This window comes from Morone saxatilis, unplaced genomic scaffold (assembly GCF_004916995.1).
Source record: "Morone saxatilis isolate NCDOM2014 unplaced genomic scaffold, NCSU_SB_2.0 Contig8, whole genome shotgun sequence".
In the NCBI taxonomy this organism is placed as follows: Eukaryota; Metazoa; Chordata; class Actinopteri; family Moronidae; genus Morone; species Morone saxatilis.
Window position 1 is genome coordinate 16,852,541 of NW_023340257.1, and position 23,294 is coordinate 16,875,834.

The 23,294-nt window shown below is 39.3% G+C and overlaps 1 protein-coding gene across 1 annotated transcript in view; it reads left to right on the forward strand.

Moving 5' to 3' along the window:
• The window catches only part of stx1a (syntaxin 1A (brain)), a 56,169-nt gene that overhangs the window by 31,134 nt on the left and 1,741 nt on the right, over positions 1 to 23,294 (forward strand). The window contains exons 4-9 of the mRNA XM_035679438.1: positions 9,085 to 9,159; positions 12,022 to 12,095; positions 12,639 to 12,747; positions 20,230 to 20,303; positions 20,403 to 20,537; positions 22,597 to 22,707. Of these exons, the coding sequence (XP_035535331.1) occupies positions 9,085 to 9,159; positions 12,022 to 12,095; positions 12,639 to 12,747; positions 20,230 to 20,303; positions 20,403 to 20,537; positions 22,597 to 22,707 (578 nt within the window). The remainder of the gene's footprint in view (positions 1 to 9,084; positions 9,160 to 12,021; positions 12,096 to 12,638; positions 12,748 to 20,229; positions 20,304 to 20,402; positions 20,538 to 22,596; positions 22,708 to 23,294) is intronic.

The window sequence follows — 23,294 nt, forward strand, 5'->3', positions numbered from 1 at the left end:
AGTCTCATAACCAATAAATAGGAAAGGCAAATTTAACTTTTACTCAAATCAAACCACATCGCTAACCTTTCTGACTTCATAAGAGCGAACTACTAGGATGTAAAGTATATACAAAAGCATCATAACCAATCAATAACAGAGGCAAGTGTCAGCAAGCTCATTTGTCGTTCTCTCTTCTTTCCCACGGTGGCTGGTTGTGTCAGAGAGCAGTCGGATAAGGACAGTTTACAGTAGATGGGGAATTTTCTCTCTAACTCTCTGTGTTTGTAGTTTGATAACTAGGTGTGGCTGATCTCTTTTAAACTGTCATTCCTCCTCTCTCTAGTTGCCGGTTTGATACCTATCATCATGGTCCTCGCTGGACGAAAGTGTAGCTGAATATTATTTTGTAACATTGCATCACCTTCAGCTATGGAAACTGGATGCCTTCATTCAGTCATTCAGTTTTGGTCATATTGCACGGCCCTGTGTGTGCTGAGTATATGACACTTGATTAAAAAAACTAGTTTTTGCTCTGTCATACCCTCCATAGTTGTCCAAATGTACATTGTTTTACTGGAAGAGTAGTAAAATAGTCAAAACCAGAAAACCCATTGTTCATAAAGGCTTCTGTATCCAATAAAGGGAAGTTAATTTGTATGGGTTTTATCTTCTTACAATGTAGTTCGTACAGCGTATTATTCATTAGAAGAAGCCGATGATCCGTCCATGATATATGACACAACATGTATGTCACACCTACGGACAAATTTAGTCTCCAATTAGCTTAACCTTTGTGTCTGTGGGAGGAAACCCAAGCAGCTCTGGGATCATGAGAAATCGATCCCAGTGCACTTAATGGGCCCTCCTGGTTTGTAAAACCATTTGAGACAAGCAGCACAGTAATACCTTATAGTGCTGTCTGGATGCAAAAATCGATGCAAAACTAGAAACTAGAAGCAGAGGGACTTTAGATTTGTGTTTTCTCTTAACACTTCTGGCTGCAGAGTTTTGGATCAATTGTAAAATCAAACTCCAACTGCTGCCTGCGAGAAAATAAGTCCACAAATCAGTGTAAACCAAGTAACTCAATCTGGCCTTGTCTCACACGAAGAAGATGAATTAAATGTTAACTTCATTTTGTTTTGTCTATCACTCAGTTTTCACATTTTTACTCCAGATGAACACATCTTTTTGTGACTTGGCTGGAGACAAATGATGACATGGGTGGTGCAGTTGTAATCCTACACTGCAGAATTACTTCAAAATCATGAACAAAATCCACAGTTTGAATCTTCCTGAACTACCACCATGCTACTAAAAAATGAACTTAGACTTCTAATTAAATACAGAGAGTCTACTCTTTAACACTCGAGAGTTTATTTAGCAACATTTCTCAGTCTGTTTTTCCAACCACTTAGTGTTTGCTCCTTCTGACATCTCAGCCTCCTGTTTTTTAAGAGCATCTTTCCTCTGACTCCTGAAAGTCCTCAGCTCACAGCTCTGGAGAAGCTGGTTTTAATTGCAGCCTGTGAGTGTTACTATTTCTAGTGCCAGTTTTTGGCGTGCTCCCTCCCTCGGAGTGCTGTTTGCCAAAGCTCCTCCACCCTCAACCAAAATTTGAAAGTGTTGTGTAAGTTCCCCCAGATTTCTGTATTCCCTTTGTTCTTCCTCAATCATCTTTTTTCTTTGTTTCCCTCCTTTATCTCCTTTTCTCTTACATCTCACAATGTCTGAGCTGATGTAGTGTTATAGCCATTGAAGACACGCCACGGCCTTATACTGTGGTATAAAATGATCCCTTAAAATGAGGTTAACACGATGTTAGATGGTCAAAGTCAAGGCTAAGGACACGCACATACATTTATGTGCACAATGGAGGTCAAAGCTAGTAAGATAACTCATTCATGTACGGATAAATCAGTTTAACTGCCCTCTGTCCTCATGATTCCTAGACCAGCGGTCAGCGAGAGGGGTGCGGCGTTAGTGCTCTGATCTAGATTGAAATGTCAAGTGTCAGGAGGCAGGGGGAGGTTTCAAAGTGACAGTAACACTCACAGTAACCCTGTTATATTGTCTCGGAAGATGTCGCTGGAGAAAGAGAAGTTGTTAGAGAGAAGGAGGGGGGTTGTTAGCAGAGACTTAATCAGGTACAACACCCACATCTGCTGTTGCGTGGTGGCCAATAAAAGATTCTATGTACTGTGTTTATCTGCAGAAACACTGACTATCAGTCTAAATGTATTTCTGAGGCTGAAAACATTCTCGATTAACATGTGGTCCCATTTTCAAGGCAAGTAAATAGATTTATAAAGCTGTTTTCACGTATGCGGTAGTACTCCTAAAGACCTTTTATTTTTTATGTGTAACTTTGTCTATATACAGCATTCAGGGATCATCATGAAATAAAGAGAAGTATGTTAAATACTAATACTTGTCAAGATTGTAGCAGATTTGTGCAACAACTGTCAGAATGGAAAGGCAGGGGTAAGTGAGTGTGTTGTATCCTTTGTGTAGTGTTGTGTTTAAACGTTATCTGTGCTGTCAGTTTGTCATTACCTGAGTCGGGCAAATATCAGTAATGTTTGAGGGATGAGCTCAGATTCTGTCTCTCCAAAACATCAGGCAACTGGACTCTAAACGATCAATAAGCGGAGCAAACACACAAACGGCTGGTAATATATTTACAGAGTGAGCAGAGGGAGACAGAGAGATACTGTAAGATGTAGAAAAAGATAAATGGCTGCAAGTTAGAGATTGGAACGGCAGAAATTGACCCTGAGTTAAGGTGGAGGAAACAGAATCCGCTTGTCTTGTCAATGTCATGGTACCCTGACATCAGACTGACACACTCACATTGTGTCGATATAATAATAGGACCTGTTTTATTGGTGTGAAAGATAAGGACAGCTGATTGTGACAGTGAAGAAGAAACCTGGACGGTGTTCATATACGAGTGGATAAATGTTCCTGCTGTAAAAGCTGGTAGGAAGAATTGGCCCAGACTTCCAGGATGTTCATCTTTTATTAAATCAGAGTAATATGCTCCTAAGTGATGTAGGTACCTAGACATGAAGGCTGGTGGTATAGTGCAAGTGAAATCAGATCTGGTGTGTTCACAAAGGCTGTCAAATATAATGCTGCAAACTAATAACAAGCTGGTTTTGGTTAATCATGGCTGATGAAAATGCTTATTCGCTTTTTTGCCAAAAGATAGATGAGAGTATCAGTACCACTCTCATGTTTGTACCTTTAATATGAAGCTATCGCCAGCTGACTTAGCTTAGCACAAAATCTGGAAACAGTGGGAAACAGCAAGTCTGGCTTTGTCCAAATGTAACAAACTCCAACTACCAGCACCTCGAAAAGCTCACTAATTAACACGTTGTATCCCGTTTGTGTAATCCATACAAAAAGTGTAAAATTGGCCAATTGCCATTTTACAGATTTTTTTTCTTTGTTGGGATCAGTTGCCAGCCGAGAAGGGCTAAATATTCTTGCACATAACACTCTGTAAAAACTGATTTTGTGACAAGAAAGCAAAAATAAGTTGGAGATGGCTTAGTTTAGAGACGTCTGTGTTTATCTATATGTGTAATAATTGCAACATTTTCCATCTTCAGCACGGAGCATGCACTGTGTCCCAAGAAAGTTACACCCTTTTAAAATTTGCTCCTCTTTTAATTTTTTGTTGCAAAAACAATTAATAACCCTGTGTCTTTGTGTCTTCTGACATTTTAACAGATTGTTGCCATAGAAACAAAACGTTTAAATCAAGCTTAGCCAGGAAGAGAAGTGAGAGGCTAACTTTCCTTTTACCTCAAATTAAGTCAGTCTTAATATTTATGCAACAGACAGGCTTAATTAGACTACTCTAACCAAGACTAGTCTTAAACTAAGTTGATGCAATTGGCCCCCAGGTCACTGTATTAGCTGATTTGCTTCAGCTTCTTGGTTCAGGCTTTACAGTCACTGGCTCATTCATTAGCTGCTTGGCTACCAGCTCACTATCAGTGTCCAGTCATGTTCTTACAGGTGTTGAGCACAGGAATTATAACAGTGACACTTGTCACTGTTACTCTGCTGATACTTCAAGATGAGGCTGTTTGCTGCAGGAGCTCTCTCCGCCACCACAACACCCTGCAACACACAACACGCGTGTCATTTAAAGATTGAAATGTTAATGTATGTGTTTGTAAAGCTAACTGAGTAACGATCCTCTATAAATGGTCTTTGACTGAAATTGGGAAGTGCTGAATGGGCTTGTGCCTATCTGGTCTGCTTTGTTTATCTGTGTTGTTTCAGTCATTCTGGATTAATTTGGTCCAGGCAAACGTACCAAAATTGATTTTGTTCCCAATACATTATACATTTCCAAGTCATAGTCACATTCAATAGTCGTCCCAGTGCTCAGATGGATGCAGTGAAATGCATGTAACCTACAATGTCCTCGCTTTTGGAGTCCTTTTTTCTTCTACTGGCTTCTACCTTGCAAGTGAAGGTATAATTATCTTTCAAAGATCATTAGTTAGCATTTTATTAAATAAAAGTATACATAATTATATCCTCCATTTATTATTTTCTTTCTGCCCTTTTTCTGCTTCCACATTTCCTCATTTCTTTTCTGCCTCCGTAGCAATCTCTCTCTCCCTTCGCTCTCTCTCTCTCTCTCTCTCTCTCTCTCTCTCTCTCTCTCTCGCACTCTCTCTTTTTCCCTCCGCCACTTTGAAACAATCTGAAGCCGGCGAGAGGACCGACTGCACACATCGCCATAGCAACACAGTCTTAATGATGGCAACAAGCATGACCTGAAGATTTCATTTGAGAGCGTCTGGGAGAGGGATGGGGTGTGAAGCCACAGCTCAATTGACTCCTCAGTTTTGCCCTCTAATTTGCTTCCCTCTCACTTCTCCCTCTACGTATTCATCAGTGTCTGCACTCTTCCTCCTTTTCAGGCAGCCAATAATGAGGCTGAATAGACACTTGATCGAGCAGGTTGGCCTCCTCTGTTTGGTAACCACGAGGCTGAAATCTAATCTAACTCCTTAACACACATACCTACCTCAGACACACACACTTCACACACGGCCTCAAACTAAGCTCAATTTTTGTCATTATCTCTGTGATGCTGGTGCAGCTGACCTCATGGAACAGGTTACCAGAGGTTGCTATGGTTACACAGAATTGAGAGATACTTTTCCATAACCTTACACCTATACGTGTTTCTAAAGTTGTGGACACAAAAAAGATGAACGCACACAAAATAGTGTTAGGGGAAAAAAACATTCATTTAATGTACCTTCTTTTAGTTACAATGAAGTAACTCTTATTTAGACTAAAATAAAACAGATTATAAACATCTCGCTCTGTACACACGTACACACACACCGACACAAAGCACTGCTTATTCATTTCCCCTCAGGGCCTCAGCCCACTACTTCAGATCAGTCTCTGACCCTGACAAACTCACTGTATGCTGCATACATTTTGCCACTGGCAGCAACATGATTGACAGGAGACACAACTTTATTTAAATGTATACCGAGGATATGGTAATGCTGCAAGTGTTTGTTTTAGAATAGCTAGTGAAAAAAAACATTTCTTCTTTCTTTAGAATTTGATATCCCATGATTCAAATACTTGATTTAATTATTCATTTCCTCTGCAGTTATCAGATTGTATTAGCGTGTCTGTATATCCTCCATCCTCGTATCGTTTTACTATAGTAATGGCTGCACATTTGTGCTTGTCATCAGCTGTCTTTCTTTTTCAGGTGAGACAGTATATTTACTGCATGTTTTAATGGTTACATTATATTACACTATACATTACTTTACCACTTAAAGGCACCCTTTGGAGTGGTTTTTTTTGTTAATAGGAAAAGTCACCAAAATACATTGTGTGTATCCTTCAACAAATGTGTTGAATGCATTTCCTACCTCATAAAATAAGAAGATATACTTTATTAAAGATAAATTCTTTTTTCACTCTTACTTTACACACAGAGGCCAGAAATTCAATAATGCACATGCAGGCTTATAGACATGCAAATGTGGAGAGATGGTGGAGTGATGGGCTGCCACGTAAGGGCGCTCCGCAAGCAGTTAAGGTTTGGGTGACTTGTTCAAGGGCACATCGGCAGTGCACAGGAGGTGAAACTGGCACTTCTCCAGCTACCAGTCCACACTCCATAATGTGGTCTGTGCTAGACTTGAACCAGAAACCCTTTGGTTCACAGGCCAAGTATCTACAGACTCAACTGCATATTTTAAATCATGCATTGTTTACACGCATATTTGCAAGCTTGCAGGCTTCTTCTCTGCCTTTGTTGGTGCATGGCTATACCTCCTTTCTCTCACCTCATTTCCTGTCATCTCTCTGCTATCAAAAAAAAAGAAAAGACCACTTGCCTGTGCTCCAGCCATCTTACCTTCATCTTTCTCAGCTGGATGTAAAATTATCTTCTGTGAACAAGTCTGAAGTTATCAGTGAGCACTTTGTCTTGTCCGCGGCTCCGTCTGGCTGAGCTGTATGTACCACAGGTGATGTTCGCTCATATGGAAATGTTAAAATCTGTTAAGCGGATTAAAGGCTTGTAGTACTTTACTGATCAGTTTGTAATAGGTTCACTATGTCCACTGTTATAGATTTACATTATTATTGTACAATCTGGTGAAGGGATTTATCCCAGCTAGTGTCTGGTATAAGCTGCTGATTAGGATTCGTATGACATATATTATACAGCGTGAATCAAATTTCGCCTTATTATCCTACATTATTGTCTGTTTGTGTTTATGAGTTTTCAGCTCAGTATGCTAGCAATGTGGGCTGTGTCGACTGCTTGTAATTGTCAAAGCGTGATATCTCAAAGCCTTATTACAGCATTCATGTTATTGCGATTTGTCGTGCAGCTGTAGAGAAGGAGACGATATTATTATCTCATCATTTTAAACTTCTTTCTTATCATAAAATATGTGCTAATAAACTCATACTGTGTAATCAAATTATCCATTGAGGCTCTCTCTGTAATTGGATGCAGATGTTTGCCATGGATTTCAGTTCAGTAGTGCAACCCCGCCATCTCTTATTCATCTTTGTGATTTATGCAGCTTTAAAGAAGCAGGTAATATACAGAAACAGACTAATTATAAAGAAGTACTCCAGGCAGTCCAGTGTGATTGAATAGTTTAACTTGAGCAGCTTTTAAGGACCATTTTTTAATGTCTTCTGGCTTCCTGGGGCTTGTTAACATATGGAGATTTGGTTCTCTTATGGCATTAAGATGATAAATTACTTTCTTGCTCCTTTGCAATGTGCTAAAAATGGCAATTATTGCTTCAGGGTGTAAGTGAATGTGTGTGTGTGTGTGTGAGAGAGTTGTTCTTCTTTCTCCAGACTGATTTTTTCCACTTCTCTCTGTAGTGAAAACTACATTGACGGGCAACACTTTTTAAGTTTAAGTACTATAAACATTTGTCTTTCACATATTTTGGCTACACTGGTAATGCTCAAAAATGTTTATTTTAGAACAGCAGAGAAACTCAATCTAAATAAATCATGCAACACCGGGCTCAGGCTAAATAAAGGAGTCAGTATGCTTCAAACTAGGTCCTTGTCAGATTGTTGAACAGCATCTGAAACCCTCGGTTTCTATCTTTCCAAAATGGATCCTACAAACATGCTTAAGTTCAAAGTACTGATTATTTTCATTTTCATCATAAAATGAATCTGCTGATTATTTTATTATTTATTATTGTATCTCGGGAAATAGTTTAAAATTCCCCTCAAACTTTCCCACACCCCAAGGTAATCTGTTTAATCTGTTTTAATAGCTTGTTACAGTCCAAAACCCAAAAGACACTCAGTTTATTATCATATATGACAAAGAAACCAAGTTGGAACCAAGCTCGAACAAATGTTTGCGTTAAAATGAATCAAAACGCTTAAAAACAGATTCAAATGAATTCCTTGTTGATTGATTTATTGATTAATCGTTGCAGTTGTAGTGTTCACACTGTTATTGTCTCACCCCTCACTAAAACAGCATGATTTTTGCACTGAATTCGAGACCGGTTTGGATGATATATTGTATGAAGTAGTTTGTTGCAAGACTTCCCTGGCCGTAAAGCTGCAGTAGGTAACATCAGGGTTCCTTTGACTCCTCCATGTACTACTAATGGCACTGGCAAGAATCCACTGCGGCCGAAACAACCAATTAGAGCCGAGACAGATAGCTGATTGCTGAGTGTGATTCTCAGGTTGTCAAATACCTGGGAATGAGATTCAACAATCAACTATCTTTCTTGGTTTTGATTGGTTGTTTTTGTTCAGGCATGGTGGATTCTTGCAGGATGCAGTTAAAGTGTCAGCAAATATAACAAAAGGTTACATCTTGCAGCTTTAATATTAAACTTTTGAGTCCCCCTCAGGGTGTGTCCTGACCTCAACGGAAGACCTTCATTATTTATTTGCTTTATTAACAGTCTAGTTGTGCTTTGGGACTCTCTTTTGCATTTGTGACCCCCCTGAACAAGAACAGTTTATCCATTTAGAAAGCTCTCAGTACGTCATGATGGACAAGAGTTTGATGATTTATTCAGTAATAGTTGAAATCTGCCTTCTGATAACATATATCTGCTGGTAACAATACATTCTTCCTGTTGCAGCCCAGATTGTGCTGCAGTCTTTTGTGATTTTACTTGTTCTTCTGGTCACCAAAATAGCAAATTCTTACTTGTCAACACCCACATGTACCCATGTACCCACATGAGTTTCATCTTCATGTCTCTATATACTGTACAGTGTATAGGGTGTGTTAGAAAGAGGATAGTAGACTGTAGAGAGAGATGAAGGATGCTGGTACTTTATACAAAAGAGAAAGCCTGAAGAAGGGCAAAATGTGCTGCTGTGGTGATGAATTGTTTGTCCCTGTTGGAAGTGACACTTCAGAGTCATTTCTTGTGTGTCAGTATTGATTCTGTCTCTCTGAAACTGGCTGGCACACAGGTTCGTGCAAGTGGGTGAGTTAGTAAGTATATACAATGTACAATATACAAAGTATGTGTGTCCACTAATCTCTTCTCTTTTCATGTTTTCTCTCCTCAGAAACTAAGGCAGAGCTGGAGGATCTTATGGCAGATATCAAGAAGTTGGCCAACAAAATACGCTCCAAATTAAAGAGTGAGTACAATTCTTCTGTTTCCCCCTGCCAGAGCTGCAACTAATGATTATTTTCTGTATCTTAATTTTACATAATAATTATATTAATAATGACAGTTTATACAATTATCATTTGGTGCTCTTTCAGCTCCAGTGTGAGGGATTTTATAAACAAAATATTTTGGGCTGAAAAAAAAACACCTATTTAAAGATAGACAAGCATTTTTTACTATTTTCTGACATTTTACCGACCAAAGGATTCATCAATAATAAAAAATCATCATGATTTGCAACCCTGAAATCTGTATTACAGTATTATGACCATACCCATAATCAGCGTGTGCAGCTGTTTATCTTTTATGTGGTGTGACGGCTCGGGTGCTCTCTTAGGAGAGAAAAGAGAGTACCAAGTGAGACATAAAGAGATAGTGAACTGTATAGCACTTGGCAGCTCACAGACAAGTCAGTTTACACTCGTAGATTTGGCACTGCAGTGGGCAGAGTGATTAGTGTCACTCTCCACAGAGGTAGTGGCTGTGATTCATATACACAAGCACACATGAGTTTTATTCACACTTTATGCACATAAACTTACTAATGTTACAGTCACATACTGTGTGCAGGCCTAATCCACATGTAGCTGGTCCTGGATCACATCCCGGACATGTACAAGGAGAGTTCTTGCTTATTATTTATCCCTGGGTGTTTATATGTACGTATGCATGTGTGTGTGTGAGGGCTATAATCTTCTTATTCTCTGATTTGCCACCCTCCCACCTTTTCTGCGTAGCTTGTACATTTTGCAACACATCATTATCTTTTACACTTTCTTGTATTCACCTGTTTCCTTTCGCTTGCAGCTTTCTCATCTTCCTTTTTTCCCCCTTTTCTGGCAATATATGAAGATCTTTTTCTATTCTTGTGGCTCCTGAAATTCTGTGGCATGAAAACTTCTGTGCCCACCACATAACTAATTATCTACTATATAAAACACTCTCCAGTGCCTCCCTACAGGAATCAGGTGATGAAGAATAGGGGTGAGACATTAAAGATCTGTATACAGTATCTTTCAGGAAAGTAGAGCACAACTTTAGTGCAGAGAGCTTGAAGATAATAGCCCCTATCCCTCATCCTACAGCCTGCTGCCTACTTCCACACACACACACACACACACACACACACACACTGATACAAACACTTGACACAAGTGCTATCAGTTACTCCAGTTCACATCAGCTGTTGCCACAGGACACCTTTGTTTAACTATGTGTGTGTGTGTGTGTGTGTGTGTGTGTGCCTGCTGTGTGTTAGTTTGTTTGTTTGTGTTTGGTAGGTTGGTCAGTAAGTGACATCATCTTTGTCAAACCGCACCCTGGGATCGTTCCTCAACAAGGACTGTCATCGTTTACTCTCTTTTGCAGTAGCAATTCTCAGTCAGTCTACCATGTTCAGTCTGTGAATTTCTACAAAAACCAAAGACAGATTATTCAGATGGTGATCTTGATGTATTTAGATTATATCTATGTTAATGGATCTTTAGCAGCTATTGAAATTTTCCCTTTTTGTAAAGTGCAAGTTTTTAATACAATGTATGCTTTGTTAAAGGCCTATTATTATGCAAGAAAAGGTTGAGGCTGATGCCATGTATGGATGCTGGGTTTGTCTGTGACATTCAAACAAGTTTGTGCTAAGGGACTAAAGGAATATGTGCCAAGCAAACATCCCCAATGGCTTAATCAATCAGGGCGGAGTATTTAGTTGTTCAGAGATACTAGAACAATAGCATGATATCACAATTGAACATATTTGTGAATTAGATGCCTTATTAACTGTGATATTCTGTTGTATAGTAAGTGAACCTGTTTACCCTGTTGGCTCAAGCTCTTTGCATAAACAGGGCGGTGCACAGTGCACACAGTAAAAGCAGCTGCAGGTGTAGACATCTCATAAAATGTCCCTGAATGTGCAGGAGCTGGCACAGCCATCTCATCCCTCTTTAACAGACAGAAACATTGGAAAATGTAAAGGTGCAGGCTCTTACATCTCTGTATAATTCGGTAATTGATAGAGTACCTCACATGGCCTCACATTGACAGTCTCTTTAATTTATGTTATTATGGTCGGCAGCGGCTCCTCTACAATGACTTCCTGAGGTGTGCCCATGAGAAAGCAGTGAGGAAAGTTTTTATTACAAGCAAAGAACCCCTTTTTTCTTCTTAAAATCATCTGAAGATTAAAGAAAAGGAGAAGAGTTATCCCAGTAATTAATACCTTGATAAATTTCTTAACAGTCAGGCCTCTACCGCACTAGTTATTCCCTGTCCATCGGAGTGACTGATTTGACTTGTGATTAATATTTGTGTCATGCAGCGACCTACTGTAGCTTTAACACGCAAGCCCCTCTCAGTATGATACTATATTATTATGCTGTAATATAATAACCCCATCTGTCTATAACTGCCTTTCCGTATGTCCAGCACCTTGGTTCAGAACGAGATATCTTGACAACAACTGGCCAGCTTACCATCTTGATCTTGATCCGTTATTTCAAAAACAAAAGGCTTTCTTTTTTTTATTAAAACTATTGTGGATTTTCATGATCTCCTGAGATTAAATCCCTGTGTCTCTGATGACCTTTCTTCTTACACAACCCTCAAGTCAAAATGTCAGCTTTGCACACAAAGTCTGTATCTCATTATCTATTTGGCAGATTAGCCTCACTACTGCTAAAACACTAAAACATCCCTTTTATTTTGTGTGATGTGGTAAACCTCCAGAGGCAGCCAACAGCACTGTAAGCTTTATTTTTGTTTTTCTTTGTGTTAATTTTCAAAAGGAGCTCTCGCCCTGTGATTGAATGTGTTTTTCTGTGTATCCTTTCAGGTATCCAGCAAACCATTGAGCAAGAAGAAGGCCAGAACAGGTCATCAGCCGACCTGAGGATACGCAAGACACAGGTACAGCTCTGGAGAGAAGGCGGCAGAGTCAACAGCTGTGTCCCGATTACGTACTGCATACTAATTGTGTTCAATATGTATTAGATATATAGATGGATAGAGAGTAATGGGGCAGTTAGTATAAAATAAATGAGGAAATCTTTATGTGTACCATTAAATCTGTTTTGGAATGGCACTGTTAAGCAAAAGCTGAAGGTTTTATAGAAAATGTAATACTTATTTTTTATACTTTAAGTATTAAAAGCTATGCAGCTGTGAGTGGCTCCTTCCTTTCCTTTGTGCAGAGCATTGTGGGTACCCATCAACAGCACATGAAATCCTTGTTTTTAATCTGCATACTGACCAACTTGAGTATACTCAATTTTGTGTGAACATGTTACATAGAATTAGGATGCAGTATAAAAGAGGTACACAGCTACACTGTGTTTGCACCTGCTCACCTCCTGTTCATTTACCATTTAAATGACTTATTAAGTAGGTGTCTGCTGCTGGCATTGAGCAGGTTTAAGTGAAATGTTTTGTTATTCCTCCCTGTATCTCCAGCACTCCACACTGTCCCGTAAGTTTGTCGAGGTGATGTCAGAATACAACACCACCCAGTCGGACTACAGGGAGCGCTGCAAAGGACGCATTCAGAGACAGCTGGAGATAAGTGAGTAGACCTGGAAGACAGAGCACACGTTAACACATCATGATTTACAGAAACACATGTGCATCTCTTCTCAGTCACATAGTGTTTGGTTGTTGTGCAAGTTTGTTTAAAGGCTGATGTTGTGTGTCCAAAAACAAGGTGTTTTCATTCACAGCAAATCACTTGTCATAAGTCAGACTAGACGATCACCTCTTGACATGTCTTGGTCATTTGACAGGACACACTTATGGTCCTGGGAGAGGAAACAGTGTCGAGAAAGAGGGATCAATGTCAGACTTGGAGAACAATGGAACAATTCTGACAACCTAATCTTTGTGCTGGTGTGTCATGTGGCACCACAGATCCCACACTGGTTGTCTTCCACTATGTCACACTGCAGGGGATAAAACGACTGACTGTCATTCTTGATGCTCAATTCCATTTTTGATCCCCCAGTCTAATACCGTGTACATACAGTATGACGCATAACCCTGGCCAATACTATTGCCTCGATGTGGTGGAGAAATGTACTGTAATTGTTGTTCGATCCAGGGGTTGCTGAAACTTTTGGTCTGCTTTGGTCATTTCTGTTTCATTTCTTTCCTCTTTTATTTCAAGTCCTATGAGAAAACCCTTTCATCCTCAGCCTGAGCATCATCCTCCCCCTGTTATTACTTAGATGTTGGTTTCACATTAATTAGGCTAAAAATATAGTCCGCTCCCGCATTCCTCATCACTTTGTAAAGTGTCAAACTCATATTACACCTGTAGACTCACCCAGCTTTGGAGAGCATTACAACGTCTACATACTCTTACAAAAGTGTGAGGATATGCCATTAGTGCTACACATCTATACACAATCAGTGAAATCCATGTGGTGAGAAGTGAATGCTGAAAGAGGCCATTCACTCATCTTTATTTTTGGATCCTTTGCTTTGTGAATTCTGGCAGGAGAAAAAATCACCACAACCCGACCCCTGCTACCATAACAACTTTATACACGGTCTTTATTTACACTAATGCTTAATTTTAGTAAGTTCTTACTGTATGTAATAGTTGACATGCAGTGTAGTTTATAAAACCACATGCAAGATTTACACAAATGTATTAAGTGCATTATTTTGTTCTGCATCCATGTGATTCACTGTCTGACAGTTATTATTAATGAAAAAAAAGGCTCTAATTAGGGTGGTTGGAAAATAATTTACCTCAGCTTTATTTCAACTTACTGTCCTCAAGGGGAAATCTGTCTCTCAGCCAGATAAAACACAGAACACCGACTTGAACATAAAACATAATAAATACATGACACATGTAAAAACAAATTATAAAAACCCTCCACACAAACTCATGTAAAACAGTGTGACAGCATCACATAAAATACAGCCATTAACACCCCACCCAATCATCTCATCCATGGCACTTGTAGAGGACTATGTTATTCATTTTGTTTATAGATAATTTTCAGTTTATCCCATCCATATTTTCATTTTGAATTCGTCTGGTGTAGTGTACCAAAACAACCGCCCTCACTTAACACATACATCACCAACACCCACACCCATATTCATGCACATGCCAGATTGCTGCAGCTCAGATCTGAGCTCCTCTCACTCGTGTCACACTGTATGTGTGATATGATTTGACAGGTATTAGCTGTAGGCTCCTGGGACTCCTGGACCAGACACTGACACGGTCTCTGCAACGGCATCCTGGCAGGCTGCACCTTGCCAGCTGCCCCTAACAGTCATCGTGAACAGTCACCTTACACACAAAGGCACACACACACAGACTCACACACACACACACACACATATGCATGCAGAGAAGAACACTATGACTCATTTAGTGGTAATAGCAGAGGAGAGCCTCTGGCCATCTGTCAATTTAGAGCGGACACATGCAGCAGGTCTGTATGTGTGAGCGCTGCCCAGAATACGCTAAATGTGGTCCAGTGAAAAGAACAGCAGTGATAACACACAGTACGTTCTGGGGGTTAATCAAAGGACAAACCCTCCTTATGGAATAAAAACACACACCTGACTCACTTTTTCCTTGAGCTCCTCCAGATTCATTTGGATTTGAGTTTGTCAGCTGGTGGAGTCACAGGAGGCCTTAGCTGATATCACCTGTCGTCAAGGAAGGGATTAGACACGCAGGGAGATGGAATAAGAGCACAGAAGAGAGGGACAATTATGAGCATGAGGCAATTTTTTAATTAAAAAAGTGTCCACTGGAGCTTTTCCCATTCCTATTGCATTTAGTCTCTATTTTGACATAATTTAATTCCTTTAGGCCAATATGGCAATAGAGGTGTTGTACCAACCCTTTTGACTTGTTTGTGTGTGAATCAATAAGAGTGTGTCACACAGAGGGAAACATAGTCTGGTTTGTCAGACTGAGAATGGATGTTTCCTCTGCTGCTTCTCTCCTTTCCTGTTTGCCTCTGGATACAGAGATGAAATAAACAGGAAAGCAACACTGTGACATATTGTAAACATGTAATTGTCAAGACAGCAAAACAGCATTTTTGCCCCTATTTTCTCAGCATGCCAGAGTTACTGTCTCTATCCGAGGCACAGTAACTCCAAGTCCAAATATATTTGCATCCCCCCTCACCAAACTGCCTTTCTGTCTGTGTGTGTGTATGTCATACATTTATATGGTATATATAATTTTGTTATTGTCCCCAGTAAAAAAACATTAAAAAACTATTTTCAGGATGCTGCTGATACCTCTGTCACACCTCTGATATATCAAGGCAAGCAACAGTTTGAATAACTTTTATGTTTACTTTCCCTCATTACAGTGAGTGATCTATTTATTTTTAAATTTAAAAATAATAAAAAATAAATAAAAAAATTTAATTTATTAAATTTTATTATTATTCTTTTTTCATCTCATATATATAATGATCTGCTAATCTTTATAAATGAAGAAAAACCCAATAATTTTGGCAGTTGATGGGCCTGTCCTTTAAAATTAAATTTAACTTAAAACCAGAGACAACATGTTAATTAGTGGACTTTAGATTTATTGGCATTTGTACAATTTGTTTTTTGTATGATCAAACAAGATGTTAATTATTGTGATTTAGAGGTGCTGGTAGACTGTTTTACTTTCTATATATATATATAACAGACAGATGTAAGGGTTATATCAATCCTAACTCTTTGCAAGAAAGCAAATTGTTCCACAACATGTATAAAGGGTTTTACTGTATCTTCCATGTTCTGAAAGTGACTTATTAAAGCTCAACTACAGTAACACATCTGTTTGAATATTTCTGCAATGCCATATTGATATTTAAAGCCAGTGCAATGGCAGTTCTGTAGCATTTCAGCTTATTATTGATTGAAAATGCAGAATATCACACATCCATTTGCTTCTACAAGCAGACAAGCCGGCCCAGCAGGATGGAGGGAATGTTGGTCACAGGCATCGCAGGGCCTCTTTGACATTTAATTGTTATGTTTTATTTCCCCGTGGACACTCCCCTGACTCACAATGCCAGGGAAAAAGACAGAGATGTACACCAACACATTCTTCCTGTATAACAAACAGATTGACCTATATGTGTGAAGATAACAAGCCGTAAATTCCTTTCTCATTCCTCTGCAGGTGAAATTGCAGCGAACAGGACCATAAAAATCACTCGCCTGCGTTCGCTCTGTTCCTTGGGGGTCTCACTTCATTTTGTTACATAACAATGGAAATGAAATAATACTGTTACTGGTAGCAACATAGTATGAATGATTTAATAGACCACAAATGCTACGGGTGAAGTGAGACTTCTTGGCTTCATATTAGGCTTCTCAGGGTTTGGGTCTCCATGGTAACAAATAAGAGCCTCCCTCTGAGCCTGTCAGGGCTTTAAAAAAGCCAATGAGGAGTGTGTGTTTGTGTGTGTGTATATTTGTGTGTGTAGGAAGTGAGATAAATAGGGTAGGGTAGAACCAGAGCGCCTTCTGTTTTTTTTCCACCTCACAATTATCCATGACTCATTGTCGCTCATCTCTGTCCTTCAACTCTAACTCTGACCCTCTTTAATGTTGTAGTTTTAGCCTTAATGATAGAGAGATTATTTATTATCAGAGAGGCAGAGAGAATAAGAAATTGATCACAGAGATGTGGTGAACGTGGTCCTCTTTGTCTCATTTGTCAAACTGCAAAATGTCATTGCTGAACATGAGTAGATTCTTAAGCACGGTAATGAAACAGCAGGACCACTTAACCACAACTAAATGAAATTCATTGGTTTAATATGGATATGACGTTTGGATTAGACACGATATGCCCGGTGTATGAGAAAAGAAATGAACAAAAGTGCCCTCTGTAACACACATGGGCGCACGTTCATGCATCGGTAAATGTTAGAGAGCCGCTTCATCAGTATTCTGTCCGTGAAGGCAATCATTGGCTCTGACTCTCGACCATCATCACTCACCATCAACCTACCTGCTCTGCCACTGAGGCCCCCCACGCCAGCCACCAGTCTTCATCACACATATAAACACAACACACACACACACACATATTCACATACACACACTTTGATTAGGTCATGAATAAAGGTTTTGTAGTTGCCTCAAGAACATCCAGGGAGCCACAGCAGCTAGAGGTCTGTTGGAGAGAATAAGTAGAGCGACATCTGATAAAGGTGGTAAAAAATTAATTGTCTGGTGTGTTTTCATCATTAACATTTTATGAGAACACACTTTTCGCTTTTTGCCAAGAGTTAAATGACAGCATTGATACCACTTTCATGTCTGTACGGTAAATATGAATCTACCGGTGCCAGAGCATGAGTATTGCAGCCACCTTAGTTTCTCCTTTGCACTTGGTTGAATCAAGAGGTTTCAGTTGGTTGCAAAATTCACCACTAGAGGCCACTAAATCCTATACACTGATCCTTTCATGTCTTCCATTTGTTTGATTTTTTTCTTGTAAAATATTGGGTTCTTTAACCTATGAGAAATCCTTCTCTTGTTGTCCACATTAAGGCCATAACCTGTGATATGGGGTCATAAATAGACATTGTTTCATTCTAAGGAGTCACAAGCCAGAAAGGTTGGTAATCACTGGCTTCTTTTAGGTTCATATGCAAGTAACATTTCCGTCCCAGGTTAAAACAACAAGAACAAGCTTTGAAATGTATTTTTAGCCAGACAGCATTGTGACAATGTCAGATGGTTGAACTTTGTGTAGTTGCACTGCTAAGATTTTATAATATTTGCTTTTTATCTCTTTCATATCAAACTGCTGCTCCTTGACATGCTGTAAATTACTTTTCTTTAAAGTCTTAATTTTGTTCTTGTTAGCTATAATATATTATGCCTGGATAAGATTAGCATTATCAATATAACATAGGCATAACAACTGAGAGAAGTCTGTACACCAGGTAATAGTTTGTGTCTTTATGGGGCAGAGATAGTACGTACTGTATCTAGCCTCACAGGGGATTTAAAATGTGCAACGGAAAGATTGGAGATGATGCTGACTGTGATTTACAGCGTCAGTGGAGCAGAGATGGAGCCCAGGAGGGGCAGCTCTGCAGGCGGAGTCAGCACTCATACACAAGAATATTAATGTAGGTGTAGGGGAATGTTCGTGAAGTAGGACAACTCTGTCAGGGAAAATAAAGATGGATGAGGAGCAAGCACATCAGCAGGAAGAAGCAGTAGGATGTGCTGTTGTACAGGCTGGGTCAGAAGATAGAGAGATAGAAAGTTTGTTGGGGGAGCCACGGAGTACTGAGGCAAACTTAATAAGGTGCTGAATAAGTAAATGATGTCCTTAACTTTCTTTGCTCTTTAAAGCTGCACACTCAAGGGTTATGTGGTCACTTTATTCATGTTTTGCCTATCCTGACTATTAAGGGGGTAATGTCAAAAGATTATCTAAGTATTCAATTTTAACCCCAAATAATTTGCAGAATGACCCAAGCTGTTCTGATCAAACATGACTGATATTTCTGACTCAAAATTTACACCTTTGCGTCCCTTCATATGTTAATGGTCTTTTTAAAGGCAGGAAAATCAAGTTTGGAGTTTTTAAAAACTGGAGAGACAGAAAGGAACCGTTTAAAAATAGAATACAAACAAAACATTTAAAGTATACATTGATCCTTCCTCTGAGAGTATTAGAGGTTAATGACACTCATGTCATGCACAGGATGAAAGAGGTAATGTAGGACAAACGCTACAATGCTGTAGTTTCTCATGAGCAGTTCTGGCTATATTCCATTACAGCTTAAATTATGATTAAAGTCCACTGTAACAAATAGATCTAGAGAGGAGAAAACCTCAAGTGCAGACCTTGATTATCCTCATATTTGTCAAAAAGCAAGGCTGGATCTGGAGGGGGAAACATGCTGGACTAGCCAACAGGAGAGGGAAAAGGTTAGGTAATTGTTTGATATCTGAACTGCTGAGAATACCGTTTCAGGCTGAAATGTACTCAGTAGTATTTGAACTGCAAACCTGTGAGTGTTGAGCCCGGGCAGTGTTTATACAACTGAAGGTGTGTCGGGTGTTGCAGTGCAGAGGCTAGTGGTGGTGGGGCAGCATCATTTCTAACTGAGCCTTGTGTCATAGGTTGAATTCACCTAAACATTTGAAAATGTTATGCCTGGTTGAGTACTGACAAATCCACAAACATACACTTTTATTCAGATCAACTGAAAGTTAAAGTTGATATGTCCCACATTGAAGTTTATTTTCCACATAAAAATCCTTAAAAGGTTATCTACTTTTTCTACCTCATTAAAGTTTCTTCTTCTGGAGACAATATGTCTTCTACTTCACTGTAAAGTCCATTCTCAGTGTATGCAGTGCATTGGTGGCTTCATTTTTCTATATCACACTTGCATAATTGCATAATGGACCAGGATCACGACTTTAAAACTATTTGTGGTGTCACAAATCTTGCTCATAGACTTTGCTCCTTAAAATCTGATTTTCATTGAGCACAGGACTTTCATCAGATGACTCTGCACATACATCATTCTCCACAGTGAAGCTCAAACAAACTGTTGGAACAAGAAGAAAAACATATTTTTGAGCCGAGGGGGACTCTAAAGTTAAGGGTGTCCGCTTGTAATCCAGATACATGATGATATAATAGCTCTTTATGTATGACTGCATCTGTTTTTGACTCCTGCAATTAATGCTCAGGCTAAATTATTATGTTTACATCATATCCACTGCTGTTTAGAAAGAATGTAAGAATAAGGAGTACAAAATGCAGTATAGACAGTAGAGGCAGATGGATAGAGAGGAAATGAGCATGTGGAAAAGAGAGAGGCACGCAGCTCTTGTTTTAATGAATCTTCAGACTGACATCAGGAGGAGGGTAACCCTTTAATGTAATAACATTGCACCTACACTTCTTATTTCCTGGGCTTAAATTTACTGTAATAGTCACATACTTGCTTAATCTCCTCAACGCCTACAAATATCATTGCTGTTATAGATGTTTATGGGTGTGTGTTTGCCCTTTTAGCTGGGAGAAACACAACAAATGAGGAGCTGGAGAGCATGTTGGAGAGTGACAACCCGGCTATCTTTACCTCGGGGGTAAGTGATGCAACAAATGCGACATAAATCCACACAGAGCACCTTTTTTAATCCAATTCTACTCTTACCTAACTCTTTCCTTCTGTTACGACATCCTAGATCGTTATGGACAACATCACTGAGCAAGCTATGAATGAGATCGAGACGCGGCACACTGAGATCATCAAGCTGGAAAACAGCATCAGAGAGCTTCACGACATGTTCATGGATATGGCCATGATGGTGGAGAGCCAGGTGAAAACAGTGACCCTCTCTCAGTACCTGCAGCTGTGTGGTTTGGGGCTCAGTCAAATGCATGTGAAAACAAAGCTGCAGACACTAAATTCATTCATCAATTGGCAATCCATCTGCCAACATGGGCGATATAAAGAAGAGTTACAATTCTAGTTTCTAGATTCAGAATTTCCTACTGTGAGTGGTTTGAAAGGGTGGCCTGGCTTATGCAAAAAGTTTAGTAGCACACTGTGTTCACCATGGTACAATCATTAAAGCTAATGTTGCTTCTCTCTATCATGAAAATAACTCCACTTCAGACAGACGGCAACTGGCTGTCTTTTAATTTATGTACAAGTTGTAGCGTGTATTAGTATAGCTATTGGCCTATCTATGCCAACAGAGTTGGATGGAGGTTATGTTTTCAGCTCCATCTGGTTGTCTGTTTGCAAAATATCTTAGTAAATTTAGATAGAATTTGGGGCACACATAATTATTGGCTCAAGGATCAGTTGATTAGAATTTGGTGATTATTTGTATTTGGGATTTCTGCCATTAGACCATTTTTTATACATAATTATCATGCTGCGTTCACGAGCTGGAAAGAAATCTGACATTTGGGACTTTCAAGTTGGCAACTAAACAGTGTTTCATTAATTTGCTGTTTTGTAAAAGCATTAAATGAACTTTTACAGGAGCTTTGGATTAGTTTAGGTTTCCCCGCGGTAGAAATGTTTTTCGTTTAGAGAACAGATATGTTGTATAGTGCACATTGTACTGAGGAACTTATGCCATCCAGTGAGCAATGAACAATGATATGTATTTTAATTATAGCTTATAGCTTCCTCAAAGCCACTTATAAATGATCCTCAAGTGTAAGACTTGCCTTTGCTCTTCCAGTAAATTGTTGAGCTTCAGGTAAATCTTTAGGCCATGCCTGTATGTGTGACTGCATGAGTGTGTGGGCTGAACCCCCACAGAGATTAACTTCTTCACTCATCAAAAATACCGTCTGAATTATGCAAATGTGAATCTGAGCGCATGAATAAGAAAATATGCTGAATGACTAATATGAAAGTAAATTGTTTACAACAAGATCACAATGCAATAACAGGCTTCCCCTCATAATTTTAATGTGGGAGTGATAATTGTTTAAATGTCTAATAATTCAGTAGTAGTGTGTGTTTGTGTGTATACTCTTTTATTCTCCTGTCACGCATATGGATGCTCTAAATTTCAATAATTCAATTAACTAACACGTCAATTAAGATAATAGTGTGTTTGTTAATTTTGCCTTAATCAGCTTTGCACTCTATTTTCCCTCTTTTTTCTTTTCCACAACACAACACTGTCACCACCACAATGACTGTAAGTGCTAGAGAACAGAGAACAGCGCTACCGCTCTAATACAGCAAGGTAATTTACCTTTGATCATTGTATACTGAAATCATTGTAGCAGTGCATGCATGCAAATCTGGTTTACGCAAAAAAGTTGATTCTTTGTTTTTTAACAATCCTGGGTCAATGCCAAGAAATTGGGCTTTCTTTGTTTAGGAATGCTGATTTAAGCATGGTTAATGACTTCTTTCATACATTAAAGTGTCAGTAAGAAGGAAAATTGGTAAAACACATCAATGAAATCTAATTCTTGATGTGGTTAAAGATGGTACTGAATCTGAGTTCAGACAGATTTCTGCTATCGCCTCTACAATGTCTCTTGTTTTTGTGCAGGGTGAACTGGTGAACAACATTGAACGGAGGGTGCTGGAGGCTCAGGAATATGTGGAGCAGGCTAAGGAGACCATCCCAAAATGCAAAAAGTTCAAAAAGACCGGCAAACGGGTGAGATGTGCACATTCAACAAAGTAACTCATTATTTCTCTTTTTTTCCCTCTTTCCTTTCTCCCTTTCTGCTTCCCCTTTTCTCTCTTTCTCATTCACCCACTGTTCCTCCCCTTTATCCCTCCTCCTCTCCACCTGTATCTGCTCAACCTCCTCCCCCTGCCTCCACATCTGCCTCCCTCTTTCTTCTTCCTGTCTTCATGTCTTCCACACCTCCTCTATAACTAACCTCTTCTAGGGGGAAATGATAGACCGCATAGAGTACAATGTGGAGCACTCAGTAGACTATGTGGAGAGGGCAGTATCAGACACTAAGAAGGCGGTTAAATACCAGAGTAAAGCCCGGAGGGTGAGTCACGTAAACAACAAAACAATGCATGTGCACAAACATGCTATCACGTGAAAAAATGATAGATAACTTAAGAAGCATTGCATGTATATATTGTAGTTGTGTAACTGTAACTGTTTCAGTGTGTGTGCATGCTCACCTGTCATACATTCTGCATGTGGAGCATGAGTGTTGTGAGCGTATTTGACATATCCTCACAGATTACAAATTGGTGTGAGGCTGATCTTGAGTATAATTATTGTGACAATATCCAATAAACTAGTAGCTAGACTTCACAGGACACTGCTGTAACACCTGAACACAACCTGCTGCTGAGAGTTGGGAAACCTGGTGAGAAGCAAGCAGAGACACGAAAATATAGAGTTGGAAGTAATGGATAAATGATTCAAATGTTCAACTTGTGGTAACTGCAAACTCCAGCTCTCTCAATACATACATGTTAAACCCATTTTCACATTTCAGTCATCATAGATAATTAGTGAACTAGGTGTGCTGGTGAGTGTATTTTGTTACCTTTACACAGAGCCAGGCTAGCTGTTACCCCCTGTTTCCAGTCTTTATGCTAAGCTAAACTAACCTGCTGCTGG